This window comes from Monomorium pharaonis, chromosome 6 (genome assembly GCF_013373865.1).
Source record: "Monomorium pharaonis isolate MP-MQ-018 chromosome 6, ASM1337386v2, whole genome shotgun sequence".
Lineage (NCBI taxonomy): Eukaryota > Metazoa > Arthropoda > Insecta > Hymenoptera > Formicidae > Monomorium > Monomorium pharaonis.
Window position 1 is genome coordinate 9,706,994 of NC_050472.1, and position 15,321 is coordinate 9,722,314.

A 15,321-nucleotide genomic window follows, 5' to 3' on the forward strand; every position below is an offset into this window, starting at 1 on the left:
AAGGAGCTTACTCAATGCGTCTGCACACGCTTAATTCCTGGATTTTACTGTGATAGAGACGGAAACGAATTTTGGACACAAAAAAAAGTGGAAAGACAGAATTGATAATACGCGGCGGGAGGCCGGCGAGGCTCTCCGCTCGCACAAAGACAAAGTCAATAATGGCGGAAACAAGTCGCGGTAACAATGATTCTAATCCTATGACTGTCGGCTCCGGCGTAGTCCGAGAGGAACGTACTCGCGGTATCAACTCTTCGGGGCCGGTCGGTCCGAGCCCTTGTGCGGCCACCAAACTTTACTCTTTACTTCGAGTTACGTTACACAACAATATCACTAACTGTATCGGGTTCGGATCACCGCAATCACCAGCGGACACGGTATCCGGTATCCGGTCCCGCACGAGGGTTGACCGCCTTTTCCGAATCTTACTTAACCGATGGCTGCCGAGTGCTGGCCTTACAAGAATGAACGGAGTCCTGGTCCCTGAAGTCTTCGGTAACGATGGCGGTATCTGGGGCTCGTCCTCTACAAGTGTACGCAGTCACGGCGTGCCAAACAGTGAGGAGCCCCGGTCCCGCGCCGGCCGGCTCGAGCCGCCGCGCATGCGCGTGCTTCGATTTTCGGTCGATCCGCACGCCTCGATCCCATGCTGCGCCGCATCGCCGCTCCAACCGCCTCGTGGTCCGCGCGTGACGACTTCCGCCGATGCGGGTGCTGTTGCTCTGCCATTTTCGGTCGGCCCGGCTGGCCATGCCGTGGCCAAACCGATCTACGTGGCAGGTGGTTGACAGCTAGACGGTCGCTCCCCCGGTTTGCAGCCCGGTGGCGTGCCCTCGGCGTGATTCCTCTCACGAATCTTTCCTGTTGCTATGCGGTATCATTTTTGCCACGGTATCCTTACGGCGGTGATATCCTTGCGGCTCAGGGCGGTAACAGCCGGGCTCGACGCACGGCTCGGCGGGGAAACTCTTTGCGGCACCTCGCCTACTGTCGACTTCTCGCGATGCTTTTCCCCCGATGGCTGCTCCTCCTCCGTTCGTGGTACAACAAAATTTAGCCCTCACTCGGTGCCTTAGTCCTAAATACTCTAATTAATCTGATACGGTAACGCGGAAACTAGAAAAGAAATAAATAAACGTAAACAAAGTCGCGTCCCCCTCGTCTCGGCGAGGAGGAGCCCCCTCGGTCGGACTTACGCCCTTGTGACGAGCGCGACCTGGCGCGTCACGTCACAATGCATATGATTTATAAAAATTATTAATTTTTTTCTACTACTTGTAATTCACTAACATATTGAATTTTATTCAGTAGTTTAAAAAAACTTATTTTAACATGACATAAATAAAAATTAGAGTCACAATCACCACTAAATAACTGTTTAAAAAATCGTTAAAATAATAAGACTTTAAGATAATAAATTTCAAATTAATTAATAACTTTTAGATCTAATTTTCATACAAATTGGGTTAAAATATCAATTTTTACTTGAAAATGTAATTATATAAGTTTTTTCCTATTAGTAAAATAATATAATAGCTTTACTACAGAAATAATAAATTTGTTTAATACAGCATTATGATTTAAAGTAATACGATACTAAAACTAAAAATAAAATTATTTAAATAAAAAATAAAATTATTTAATTAAAAAATAAATATTTCAAAAATATATTTACTTTAAGGTATAAAGATATATGTACGTACGTACGTACGTACATACATACGTACATACATACATACGTACATACATACATACGTACATACATACATACGTACATACATACATACGTACATACATACATACGTACATACATACATACGTACATACATACATACATACATACATACGTACATACATACATACATACATACATACATACATACATACATACATACATACATACATGCGTATATACTTATCATACATACATACATATATTACATGTCACGTAATTATTAAATTAATAAATTATTAAAAGAAATTATTTTATAATAGATTATTCATTTGGACGGCGTACAAGCTCGTCCACCTAAATCTAATCAATTTAATAACGGTAATGTTCCTTACGAACTACAAATTCGTTCCAATACGATCGTGTCAAATTTAGGAAAATATAAATTATTAAGTCTATCTGATATAGAACCAGAACATATTCAGTTTTCCGATGTTTTAAACACGTGAACACGTGTTAGTAAGTTTTGCAAGATTATCAATTTATTACATAATAATTTATTTATGCCATAATAATGCATTTATACTATAATAAGTTTAGACTTATAAGATGTATAACATAAAGATAAATCTTTTTTTTAACATTATTAACTAATTAAATAGTATTAACAAAAAAAAATAACATGATTCAAATATCATTTTTATTATTATTTTACAATCCTTAAAAATCATTTTTTTGTTATAATAACTTTGGTGTTTTATTTAAAAAAACCGTCTCTTTTTAACTGTATGTAAATAAATTTAACAATTTTTTATGTATAATGTTATGTTTATTTACACTTTAAATATCTACTTCATAGTCTTAGAGGGTTATATCAAGACGAACTTCGCAAAAGTTTACAACAATAAATTAAACAAAATAATCGGTTGCGGATCGTTAACTGATGGCAAATTTAAATTAGAAATTCACATAATAAATTTTAATGAAAAAAATTATCGTGACCTTGATTTAAGAAAAGGTGACAAACTTAAAATAATTGGTGCAATACAAATTACAGATAATTTACATTTACTAATAATTACATTTACATTTACATTTACTAATACTAAAATTTACTTTATTTCAAAATTCAATTTTTATGATAAAAATAGTTTATGTAAGCATGATAATAAAATTAGTCATCACTTTATAATAAAATAAATATTTATTATAAAATTAGGGGGTAAAGGAGTAAGATGACAAAGTGTCACAACAATAACAATAACAATAAAATGGGTAAGATAACGAATTGTTAATTTCTCAAAGCTAATAACCAATGATGAACCGTCGTTGAACTCATTAAAGGCTTTAAAACTGCGTTACAATACAAAAGTAATATAGTGTAATATTATAAATTTTTTTATTTATAAAAAGTACATTTTTAACCTAATTTGACTTTTTTTGTCATCTTACCCACTACTGAAAGTCATCTTATATGTCGATTTTTTATAATTTCTGTGATAATGTAAAAATAATAATCTATTTTTTTTAATTCTCTAAAGTTTTTAACAACAACAACAACAATAACAATAACATTATTGTTTATTCATTTTTTCTTTTATTATTTATATAGAAGGGAATTACCAAATGCGTAACACTTAAACTGTTTTTTATTATCGATAAGATATAAATTTAAATTTGTTTTTATTTCTATACATAAAATGATATTATATTTTTATAACAACTTTACAATATATTTTTCTACAGTTGATCCACCATGTTTTATTGTACAAAACATAAAGGATCTTTCAAAGATAGATGGACATTTACCATTGGCAACAATTATAAATGTCGCTCGTACTCTAAAGAAAAGAAATCATTCAGAGAATAATTCGGTGCAACAGGTATAAACATACGAATATTATGTGTGTATAATCAATGATCATTAACATTAATAAAAATAGAGATGCAAATAACTATCTATATATCAATCAAATATCTTGAATCATTTTAATAAACAAAAAAAAGATTGGACACGAAATATCCATGATGGTCGGGAAAGAGTTAAGACGATAGATTCTCTTCTCTTTTCAATTATCTAAAGAAATAACATGAACAAATAATATAATTTCTTTTTGTAGCGTCAGAATAAGAAAAATAAACTGGAATAAAATAAGGAGGTTAACCCCAAACCTCTCCCCCTAGAATCCGCCAGTGTCAGAAAAACTTCGAATTTTGTTTAAAAACTTTGGAATTATATTCTTGTTGACTTCATAATTAATGGAACTGTCTTTCTATAATAGTTATATCATCTGTTATTGTCTGTTTTCACTTGATATATATAATATGTCGAAATATAATATAATATGTATAAGTATAATATAATCCGTGGGTTGAGTGCCTAGCGGGCGCGTCTCCGGGTGGCGGATAGGAGGACGCCCGGATGGGAAACCCCGGTCCGGGCCTAAACCCCCGCGTGCCGGAGCGGACCGTCCGGGTAGTAACGGTTATAACCTGCCCCGGCGGAAGTAAAACCCTGCCCAGGGGTGGGGAAAGCCGATACCGCGGACCAACTTGACCCAAGCTAAGTTGGAAGCTATCGTGACGAGGGCTGCGTGGCACTGGGGAGGCAGTGTCTTGAACGATGCCTCTGGGGAACCAGGCGAAACCCCAGAGTATTTAGCCTTACCCACGCATGCGAGGCTCTGCGTGGGTGGACCGTATGTTTCCCTAGCTGCTCGTGGGAACAAAATGGAGGATCAAATCATTAACAAACTTAAACTCACTGAAGACACTCCGATGGAGGCTTCGATCGAGGACTCCGGAAGGGTGGAAGAAGCGGGATCGGGAGCCGAACGGACCCCTAGGGGCACGGGAAGCACCGGGACCGCGGAGGGGAGGAGTGGTTTTGAGTGCCGAGCGGGCCCCTGGGGGCACGGGAGGCACCGAAGTTGCAACAGACAAACCGGCAAAGGAAGAGGATCTTTGCAAAAAGAAACTCTCCGGAGCCGCAAAGAGGAGGAGGGCTCGGGAGCGGAGGGGGGGGGCTCAGGCCCAGGCTCAGGCTGGGACTGGGATTGGGCCTTAGCCGGCCGTTCCGGGGACCTCTTCTTCCTCGTCCTGGGTTATCCTCCAGACGCCGGTTGGGGGGCCTCGGGGAAACTCCGGCAATAAACGCCGGAAGGACCCCGATGGGACCCCACAATCGGCGGAAGGAGCGAAGAAGAAGCAGAGGGTCCAGGGGACCCATGCTTACGTGGACGCCGCGGACCCTCTGACGAGGGTGATTGTCGAGGAGGGGTACCCTGATGCTGCAATGACGGCTGAGCGGTTGGCGCAGCTGAGGGGTGCGGTCTTCAAGGAGATCCAGGGGATCCGAGAGGGTACCCTGCCCAGATTCGACAGCACCACTCTGAGGGGGGGGGGGGGGCTGCGGTGGTGAGATGCGCAGACGCGGAGTCCTTGAAATGGTTCGAAAGCCGGATCGGGGGCATCGTGCCGTGGGAGGGCGCCAAGCTCAGGGTGACGGGACTGAAGGTGCTGCAAAAGCAGTACAGGGCTGCGGTGTGGGTCCTCCCGTGGGCGCGGCTGCGGTCCTGGGGCTGCTGGAGCGGCAGAATCCGGGGATCGTCACCTCGGGCTGGCGCGTTTATGCTGAGAATGTGGGGGCTACCTGCGAAGGTAGAAACCTCATTCTCGGCATTCCCCAGTTCAGCGTCAATAGGCTTAAGGCGCTGGACTTTAGGCCCCATCTTGGGATGGACCGGGTCACTTTTAAAGTGACCGGTCCATCTCAAGAGGGGGCGGGAAAGGGTAGGAAGGAGCCCGATCCAAAGGTCCTGTCTTCATAGTGGGCTTGACCGGGGTGGGCTTCACCCAAATCAACTTGCATCACAGCAAAGGAGCCTCGGCTGTTCTTGCCAGGCGCCAAGCTGGGGTGCACACAGCCATATCACTAATACAAGAACCTTGGCTGGTCCGAGGCTGTATTAGGGGTCTGGCGGGGTGCGGTAGGCTGTTTAGGCCACCACACGAGGACCGGCCCAGGGCCTGTGTGGCCGTTAAAGGGCTGGAGAGCCAGCTATTACCAGATTTCTGTTCCAGGGACTTGGTAGCAGTTGTGATTGAGGACGCCAGCGGGACCAGAATCAAGATGAGGATGGTAGTGGCGTCGGGCTACTTCCCACATGAGGAGGGCGATCCACTGCCATCGGACCGGGTGGTACGACTGGTGGAGTTCTGCCAGAAGGAGCGACTTCCCCTCATACTGGGGTGCGATGCGAACGCGCACCATACGGTGTGGGGAAGCACGAACACCAACAGGAGAGGAGAGAAGCTGTTGAAATTTCTGGTGTCTACAGACCTAGAGATTCTTAACAGAAACAGAGAGCCTACCTTTGTCACTGCGGTGAGGAGGGAGGTTCTAGACCTAACCATCTGTTCAAGACAGGTAGTGCAGGAGGTGACCGGCTAGAGGGTCTCTGACGAGCCCTCATTGTCGGACCACAGACAGATCACCTTCAGACTGGCCAAGGTGCAAGCGAAGGTGAGAACAGTGAGGGATCCAAGGAGGACGGACTGGGACTCATTTCGAGACCTGGCTGTCGGTCTCAGGGAGTTTCCCAAAAGACATGGGACCCCGCAAGAGATCGAGCTGTGCGTCGAACACCTGCAAAGGGTTCTCGTTGGCAGCTTTGAGAACAACTGTCCAGAAAGGACAGTGAGAAACACGAAGGAAGTTTCCTGGTGGAACCCCAAGCTGCAGGAGCTCAGGAGTGCTGCACGTCGTGCCTGGAACAGGGCCAGGAATACGGGCCGCCAGGCTGACTGGGACCTTCACCGAAGGGCTCAGAAGGCCTATAAAGACTCTGTAATAAGGGCGAAAAAGGAGAGCTGGAGGAGGTTCTGCGAGTCGGTAGAGGGGATACCTGAAGCCGCTAGGCTCAGCAGAATTTTAGCCAGAGATCAAGACGCGGCTCTGGAAGCCATTCGGCTCGACGATGGGACGATGGCGTCTGGAGAGCGATGCCTAAAACACCTGCTAGAGTCGAACTTTCCGGGCTTCCGCGGAGGCCCAGAGGGAGATGTCCACCAGGGAAATTCAAGTCTCTGTAGGGTACGAGGAGAAGACTGGTCTCTTGCGGCAAAAATCGTTGGGCCTGACAAGGTCAAATGGGCCGTAAGAGGTTTCAAGCCCTTTAAGTCGGCTGGGCCGGACCGGGTCTTCCCGGCCCTTCTTCAGGAAGGGCTGGAGCAAATCACCGGGCCGCTCACGCGGACGCTAAGGGCTTGTTTGGCACTGGGCTATACACCTAGTGCTTGGAGGCAGGCAAGAGTTGTGTTCATTCCCAAAGCGGGAAGAACGGGTTACAGCTCCGCCAAGAATTTTTGTCCAATCAGCCTGACATCATTTTCTTCTCAAGACGCTGGAAAGGCTGGTGGATGTCTACATACGCGACGTGGTTCTACTGCAGCACCCGCTGCACGCGAATCAGCACGCGTATCGCACGGGATATTCCACAGAATCGGCACTTCACTCCGCTGTATCGTTTATCGAGAAGCAATTGGAGAGGAAGGGCTTCGTAGTTGGCACCTTTCTAGATATAAAAGGAGCCTTCAACAACACACCGCACGAGGTGGTGTGTGAGGAAGTTTCTCGCAGGGGCGTGCCGGAAAGAATCGTGGATTGGATCAGAGGCATGCTCGGGCGGCAGGTAACGGCCTCATTGGGAACAGTGAAGGTCAGTGGATGGGTGAAGAGAGGCTGCCCGCAAGGAGGAGTTCTCTCTCCACTATTGTGGTGTCTGGTGGCGGACAGACTGCTCAGGACGCTGAACGAAAGGAGCTTCTTTACGTTAGGATATGCGGATGATCTGGCTATCCTGATACGAAGACCCTTTTTGGAGACGCTTCTGGAGCTCACGCAAAGAGCCTTAGAGGTGATTGAGGAGTGGTGTGGCGAGACTGGTCTGGCGGTGAATCCACTGCAGACCGGGCTCGTAATCTTCACTCGCAGGTACAAGGTAGGCCCGGTGGAGGGGCCAGTCCTTGGGGGAACGAGATTGGTTCCAACCGTATCGACTAAATATCTGGGAGTGATCCTAGATAGGAGGCTGGCATGGAAGGAACATCTCGAGAACCGCTGTAGGAGTGTGTGCTCCTACTTCTGGATATGCAGAAGGACATTCGGGCAGACCTGGGGTCTCAAACCGAAAATGGTCCACTGGATATACACGGCGATACTCAGACCTAGGCTGCTTTACGCGTCTGTCGTATGGTAGCTAAGGGTGCTGGGAAAGACCGCTAAGTTAACGTTGGAGCACGTCAGGGCTCTAGTTTTAAGAGGGGCTCTGGGGGCCATGCGGACCACGCCGGTGGCGGCGATGGGGGTGCTGCTTGGCGTCGAGCCCCTCAATCGGGTGGTAGTGGCGGCTGCGGCGACGGCGGCCTATCGCCTAAGGTGTGAATCAAGGTGGAAGGCAGGAGCCCTCCACACAAGATTTCCTAAAGGAATCCTATCGGGCACCATTTTTGCAATTGGACAGGATAGGAGGCCAGTGATTCGTACCTTCGAAAGAGGGTACAGAATAAGCTTTCCCGGGCGCTGGGAGTGGAACGGCTCTAAGGAACCGGTTCCTTGGGACGGGGAGGTCTGGTTCACAGACGGCTCCAGAACGAGTGCGGGCTCTGAAGCTGGTCTTTACTGCCAGCGCGACCGGGCAGGAATCGTCGTTCTGCTTGGCGAGCACGCTACGGTTTTCCAGGCGGAGGTGTTAGCCATCATGAGATGTGCCCAGAACCTATTAGAGTCTGATAGGGTGGGAAGGCGCATCCGGATTTGCTCGGACAGTTAGGCGGCGCTTAAGGCGCTTGAGGGTCTAAGGATTAACTCGCGACTGGTCCGGGACTGCAAGTGCGTACTGGACGAGTTGGCGGAGAAGAATGATGTTGGCCTAATATGGGTCCCTGGGCACGCAGGGATCAAGGGCAACGAAATGGCGGACCTGCTTGCTAAGGAGGCGGCCGAAACAAGGCTGTTGGGACCTGAGCCGGCTGTTGGGATCTCCTTCTGCTTAGGCAGGGGGAGGATCAGGAGCTGGCTCCGGGACCAGCATCTTGAATACTGGAAGGAAGAGACAGAGAGCAAATGCAGACAGGCTAGGGTCATGCTGGGGGAATGCCTTAGCAGGAACCTGGCCAGGAGCATAAGATCTTTGGGCAGAGGGGACGCCAGGCTCGCGACACAGCTGCTCACGGGCCATGGTGACCTCAACTACCATTTGCACAAACTGGGTCGTAGTGATACGCCCAGCTGTAGGTTATGCGGTGAAGAGGAGGAAACTAGCCTCCACATTCTTGGGAACTGCCCAGCATTGGTCGGACCAAGAACACGCCTGCTGGGCTCAGGTTTTCTGAAACCGAACCAGGTGAGGCAGCTGCCTGTGGGGGATTTGCTCCGCTTTTGGAAGCAAGCGGGGCCCCGCTAGGGCAGCTGATAACGGGGAGGCACAATGGACTCGGTCTGAGTGCCAAAGTGGGCTTCGCAGGAGGACCGCCCCCGTCACCATTATTATTATTATTATAAGTATAATAAAATATAATAAGTATAATATAATATGTCGAAATAAATTAAGCCATCAAAACTAAATAATAATTTTGTGTTTTATGTATATTGTAATAGGGAGATTACAGTACAAGATTAAAATAGGTATTCTGAAATATAAAGTAACCAAAAACTAATTTAAACAGAAAATAAATTTATTTAATTTAGAACAAAATAATTTGGTAAGTACAGATGTTTACAAAAAATTTATCGAATCTTTAAAAACTTTTTTTATGGAAAATAGTGTTATTAAAAGCGTTTAAAAAATAATTTTTTGAATTATTTTTTGTTATCTTTTGGATAATACAAATCTTTTGTTTGAAATCTTTATAAAAACAATTTCGAGACGTTATATAATCATTTCATGAATTACATAAAATGTAACCTGACTTAAGATGGCTATAAATGTGAGATTAAATTTTGTTATTGTCTTGGTTGTTTTATTATGGACTTGGTCAATAATGATTTATATACAATAAACTGACAAACTTTTAAAATGTTCTAGAAGTCATTTTAAGCAAAAAAGATTATATACAATATAGATCAATTTGGTTTAATTACACAAATAAAACGATAATAATTCGATAATAATTCGTTTGATTACATTCAATAATAATTTGTTTAATTACATTCTGTATATCTATATTTAAATAAAAATGTTCTTATTTAGATAAAGCAAATATCATTCATAATTGATTCATATATTATTACTGTAATTGCCATGTACCAGACGTAGTAAGTATAGACCGAGCATTCCGCTGTATAAGCGTTGATACATACGAAAAGAAAGAGAAAAGATACATGAAAAATCTCTTTCTCTCTCTGACATCATTGTAGTAGGGAGAGCCTGACAGGGGAAATGATGGATCGACGCGAAGAGATGAGGAGAAGTGCTTCCCACTTCTTCGGCATTAAAAAGAGAAAGAGATTCTTCATATATCTTTTCTCTTTCTTTTCGTATGCATCAACGCTTATACAGCGAAATGCTCGGTCTATACTTACTATGTCTATGCCATGTACGAACATTATCATTATATTATTTCAAGAAATTATGATTATTAATAAAAATATCATTAAAATATTATAAAATATCAATATCATTTATTATTAATAAAAATATTAAAAATATTAATTAAAAAAAATAGTCTTCTTAGATATATAACTGACACCAATATTTTGTATTTATTATATATATAATTACTATACTATATACACATAACCGTCAATATATGCATGAAATGTCAAAACACACGATCACCGCAATGACAGCCGCTCACGAAGTAAGCGCAGCAAGAGAACCAATCGGCATCACGGAAAAGCGACAACAATACTTCGAGAGATTCGAGTATCGATGCCATGCCCTTTTTTAGAAAGAATAGGAGACTAGAACATGCACGCGCTTCGCGCGCGCCAACTGTTATTTTTTTATTTGTTATTATACTCTGCATAATAAAATTACTACCGCATATAATATATACACAACTTGTTTATTTCTTGTAAACTCTTCTCAAACTTTGGAAGGGGGTTACATGGCATGATTACATATTTACATAGAATTTTTAACAACTATTTACGCTCATTTCTCGTCTCTAATACATTTTTCATTCATTTTGTACCTATATCAATCTCTGATAACATTTTACTAATGAAGAAATTTTGTTAGCATTTCTGTAAATAATTTTTATACGGTTGTAAAATTCATCGTTTTAAGATAGATTTTCCAAAGAAATAACCATCAAATTGACATCAATTGACACGCCGCATAGGTAAATAAATTATTTATACGTATTTAACGCGTGAAATAAATAATTAAAAAAATATAAAAATTAATTAGAACGTTTATTTGAGAAGATATAAAAAAATAATTTAGCTCATTAATCTTGTCTCGTCGAGATAGCCCAGTTTAAAAAAAAAATCATCTTTCTAGGATGCTTAGTTCCCGAAATATTAACGATTGAAGTAATTTGAACGCGCCAGATCAATTTTGTACGCGCTCGCCTGGCCACGCGCTAGCAGCAACGTGCGCGCGCGCGCGCGCCTTCGGCCGCCGCTCTCGAGTGATACTGCTTTTGTTAACACGTTTACAGTGGTTAATCTTCATGAATTGCTTTGAACTTTTGGGAAAGACTACTTTAACTATTTGATAAGACGCTATCAAAATTTCAGCTCTTAAGGGGATGCTAAACTGCTCGTCAAACTTGATCGAGGTCAATAATGTAGAGTCATTTGGACACATTATTAACAAAATTTTGTATGTATTTCTTTTATAGATTTAGAAATCCTTTTCCAGAATTAATTGTGGAGAATTTTTAATTCTGTAAATGCAATAAAAAGTTGTACATTGGAACAAATTGTACAATTCTGACGATAAAACAGATAGGATCCTCTTAAACACCGAAAACTTTTTTTCTAAGGTTCCTAGGCTCATTCTAAAAGCATAGTATTGTTCTTTGCTGAAATGCCAAGTGCGCTCCATGCTTATTTTATACGTACAAAGTCTAAAACTTTTATACGCAGCCAATGTTTTCACGAGTCGACTACAGAAGTCGATAACAAAACTATAATTTTCTAACTTTCTTTCGTTTTTCATATGAAATCGATTGCAGCGCACCGCGTTATTATCTGTACTTTAATTTTGGAGAAGAATTTTCAATTCCATGCAATCAATAAAAAGATTTCGGTGTCCAAAAATTAATGATAAAACAGAGCAGTTTAGTATCCCCTTAATATTCATAACTGTAGCAACAGTGATTTTTCAAAGAAAAAAAATTATCTCGGCTTCTGAGCAAGCTAGGACATCTTTTTTTAAAAATTTAAAGAAAAATCGCACCTTTTAAATGCATTTTACCCCATTTTGATAGCGTTAATATTTTAAAAATCATTTTATTGTTAATTAAACTTATTTTTTTACACGTTTATTTGAAGCACTTAATTGCATTGCACACATTTCGCAATACCGATATGTCATACTGCAACTTTTTAAGAATAGAAAAAACTTTGGTTCAGGTTTGTGCACGGTCTCAAAAATGTAGAAATTAAATTTTAGTGGAGCACGTTTTGAATAAACAATTGATATTACTCAAAAAGTTGTTAATATTTTTTAATAAAATTTGGTACACTTTTTTACTGTTATAAAAACAATATTTTCCTACAATTTTAAATGCTTCAGTTAATTTTTAAGAAAGTTATAAACAATTTAAAAAATGACCATTTTTTATGATTTTTTCTATTTTACAACCAAACTAATTGACCGATCTTAATGAACCAAATTTATTATTGTAGATCTATTTAATACCTACAACTTTTATTCGAAACTTTTTTCGATTCCGTTTTTAATTTACGATACGCAAGCAAAAAACTGCTTTTTGCTCACTTGAACCCGTAATTTTGCCCAGCTTTTTGCGAGTGGCAAACGTATCTGTCTTGATGTACGCACATTAATTGTGCTTTACGCACAGTCAAACCTGAGTTACCAATTTTTTCCCAAAACGGCCCTTTTTCAGTCTATTTCCGCTGGACTAATAATAAAAATTATAAGTATAGCATTAAAATCGGCACGGTTTCATCAATTTCGATTTAGAGAGTTTGTTTCTTTGATAATGTTGGAATAATCAAGTTTCCTCTTAACACAATCGTTCACCTTTCATGTACGAGAAATATAATCCGTCGTAGCAACTGCGAAGTCTACATCTGTACCAGCTGTAGTCGGTAGCGTTATCGATTCGTTATGCCCGGCATTACATTCCACTAATAATAAGTGTTTCCATCCCAGTGATGTTATTGACCCGCCGCCGATAAATACGATCTTTTAACGTATTATTGTTTAGTAGTAATTATTGGAACTTGTCACCAGTAGGAAATTAAGAAATAAAGATAATTTGTTTGTAGTCGACAAACTGGCAAGTTTTATTACAAAACTGCAACGTTTCGGCCCTCGTTTTGGACCCTTTTCAAGTAGAATGTAGTTGATGCTCGTATCTACACTGTCGACAAAAAAATTTTTGTAAAAGAATTGTATAAAAATGGCTGAGAACAAAGAACGCAAGTAGGAATAAGATGGGAGTTCTGAGCCGGGTACTCCGAGGGTGGAGTGGGTGTGCGGGGGAGAATTGTAGGCGCGGAGTATGACGTCACGCGAGGCGGGCTGTCGGCATAGAGCTTGTATTAATGGAGGGGCCATTGCTATATGCCGAAGTCCGCGCGGGGAGAATCAACAGAGACATGAATATATTCTCATATATTCTGTCTTTTTTCGTGTTAGACATCCCCATCACTCCGTTTTCTAGAAGGAAAGAAGCGCACATACGAGCGGTACGATAGGTACGAGCCTACCTACTTGGTGCCTACTTGGGCCTCGGGCTGTTACAATTAGTACAACAAATTTTTACATACGTAAGTAATTACTGTGCATTCATTGATTGACATGCATCTTTTAGATTCTAAATTATGTACCACTTAATGAATACACAGTGTTATCTTTGTAAGCAATTTTTTGTCGTACGAGTTCGAGAATCGGGCCTCAAATTGTATAGTTACGAACCTGTTCCAACACGAAAAAATACAGAATATATCCACCTCTCTGTCGATTCTTCCCGCGCGCGTCACGATGCACCAAGGCCCCTCCATTAATACAAACTCTATGGCTGTCGGTGATGCATGGTGACGAATTCGGGGAAGATGGGGGTGGGGTGGGGGATCCCTTTACGTTTAGACACTTATGAGGTGTTAAAAACAAGGGCGGCATGCGCTCGTCAGAAGATATCAATAGCGCATAATAATTTAAAGGATTTATATCGTGTCTTTTTTTGTTGACTTATTCCATATCACTTTCTCTCGCTTTATCCCTCGCGGTACTTGCGTTCATCGCTCTCTCTCGCTCCCACCCACGCGTTCTATTTTTTGCGATCCATCGCGCGCACTCGATATTTTTCATTTAAAAAAAAGGTATATGAAATGAAAAATGGAATATACGTTTACTAAATTTGTTTTAAGTAAACGCCTCATGTCTCGGTCTAGCGCCGGTATTAGTAAGCCGGCCTACTAGTAAGTCTACTAGAAGCCGGTATTAAGAACCTAAGACTCGAGGCATTGTCCCGAAAATTCAAAATTCCAAAATTTAGGACTTGAAATATTATTCTGAAAAGTTAAAAGGTCGAAATTTAAAAAGTGAAACAAAATTCCGAAATTTAGATTTAGAGACATGAAATAAATTTTAATTTTTTTAGTAAAATAAATTTAAAAAAAGTTTTATTTGTTCAAACTATGTGTCTGTATGTATGTGTGTGTGGGTGTGTTTGTCTCTATGTAGACACTTTTAATTATAAATTTAATTAAAATTTTATTAAAGTAAAAATATAATTAAAATTATTTACATATGTTAAATGTTTAAATATTATAATCCTTATAACTATAACTATTACTTATAACTTATTAATCACAATATATTTACGCATTTTTACATATTAATGAACTTATAAATGTTAAAAAATCTTCGATAGATAAATCATTCCAGTCTGTCCCCCTGCGTTCGTAAAGGCGTGATTTTTTTATTATTCAACTATAGCGCAAACGCGTTAATGGTTTACCGGCTTTTAATGTCGCTAAATCTCTGCGTACTTTTGCTTGTAATTCTCAAAAATATACTTTTTTATATATATCAAAAATATTATTTTTTTAATAAACATTTAATTAATTTTATAATAAAATAATAACACAAGCACACAAAAAAAAGTAGTTGGTCCGGCGGACTAGACTGGTCAATCCTTATGTATTTTGACCCGCTGAATCCGAATCTAAGGTCAGAATTGCAAAGTTAGCTCGCATTTTTTAACCTCAAAAAAAATTTTTTTTTAAATGTTGGTCCGGCGGGCCAGACTAGTCAATTTTTATGTATTTTAACCCGCTGAATCCGAATCCTAAGTCAGAATTTCTGAATTGGCTCATTTTTACCTAATCTCAAAAAAATTTTTTTTATAATGTTAGTCCGGTGGACCCGAATAGTCTAACTTTATGTATTTTGACCTGCTGAATCCAAATTCAATGTCAGAATTGCTGCATTGGCTCATTT

General features: G+C 41.0%; 1 protein-coding gene across 1 annotated transcript; it reads left to right on the plus strand.

The window, feature by feature from the left end:
* Window positions 1-8,010: 8,010 nt before the first annotated feature.
* Window positions 8,011-9,138, plus strand: LOC114255717. Its single transcript, XM_036288441.1, has 2 exons — window positions 8,011-8,469; window positions 8,518-9,138. Exons 1-2 carry the CDS (start codon window positions 8,011-8,013, stop codon window positions 9,136-9,138), a joined length of 1,080 nt encoding a protein of 359 aa, XP_036144334.1.
* Window positions 9,139-15,321: the final 6,183 nt, after the last annotated feature.

Bases quoted from the DNA above. Each gene is read 5' to 3' on its own strand.
- LOC114255717 (XM_036288441.1), top strand. From the start codon at position 8,011: ATGCGGACCACGCCGGTGGCGGCGATGGGGGTGCTGCTTGGCGTCGAG. The intron at 8,470-8,517 runs GTGGGAAGGCGC...GCGGCGCTTAAG, and splicing joins ACCTATTAGAGTCTGATAGG to GCGCTTGAGGGTCTAAGGAT.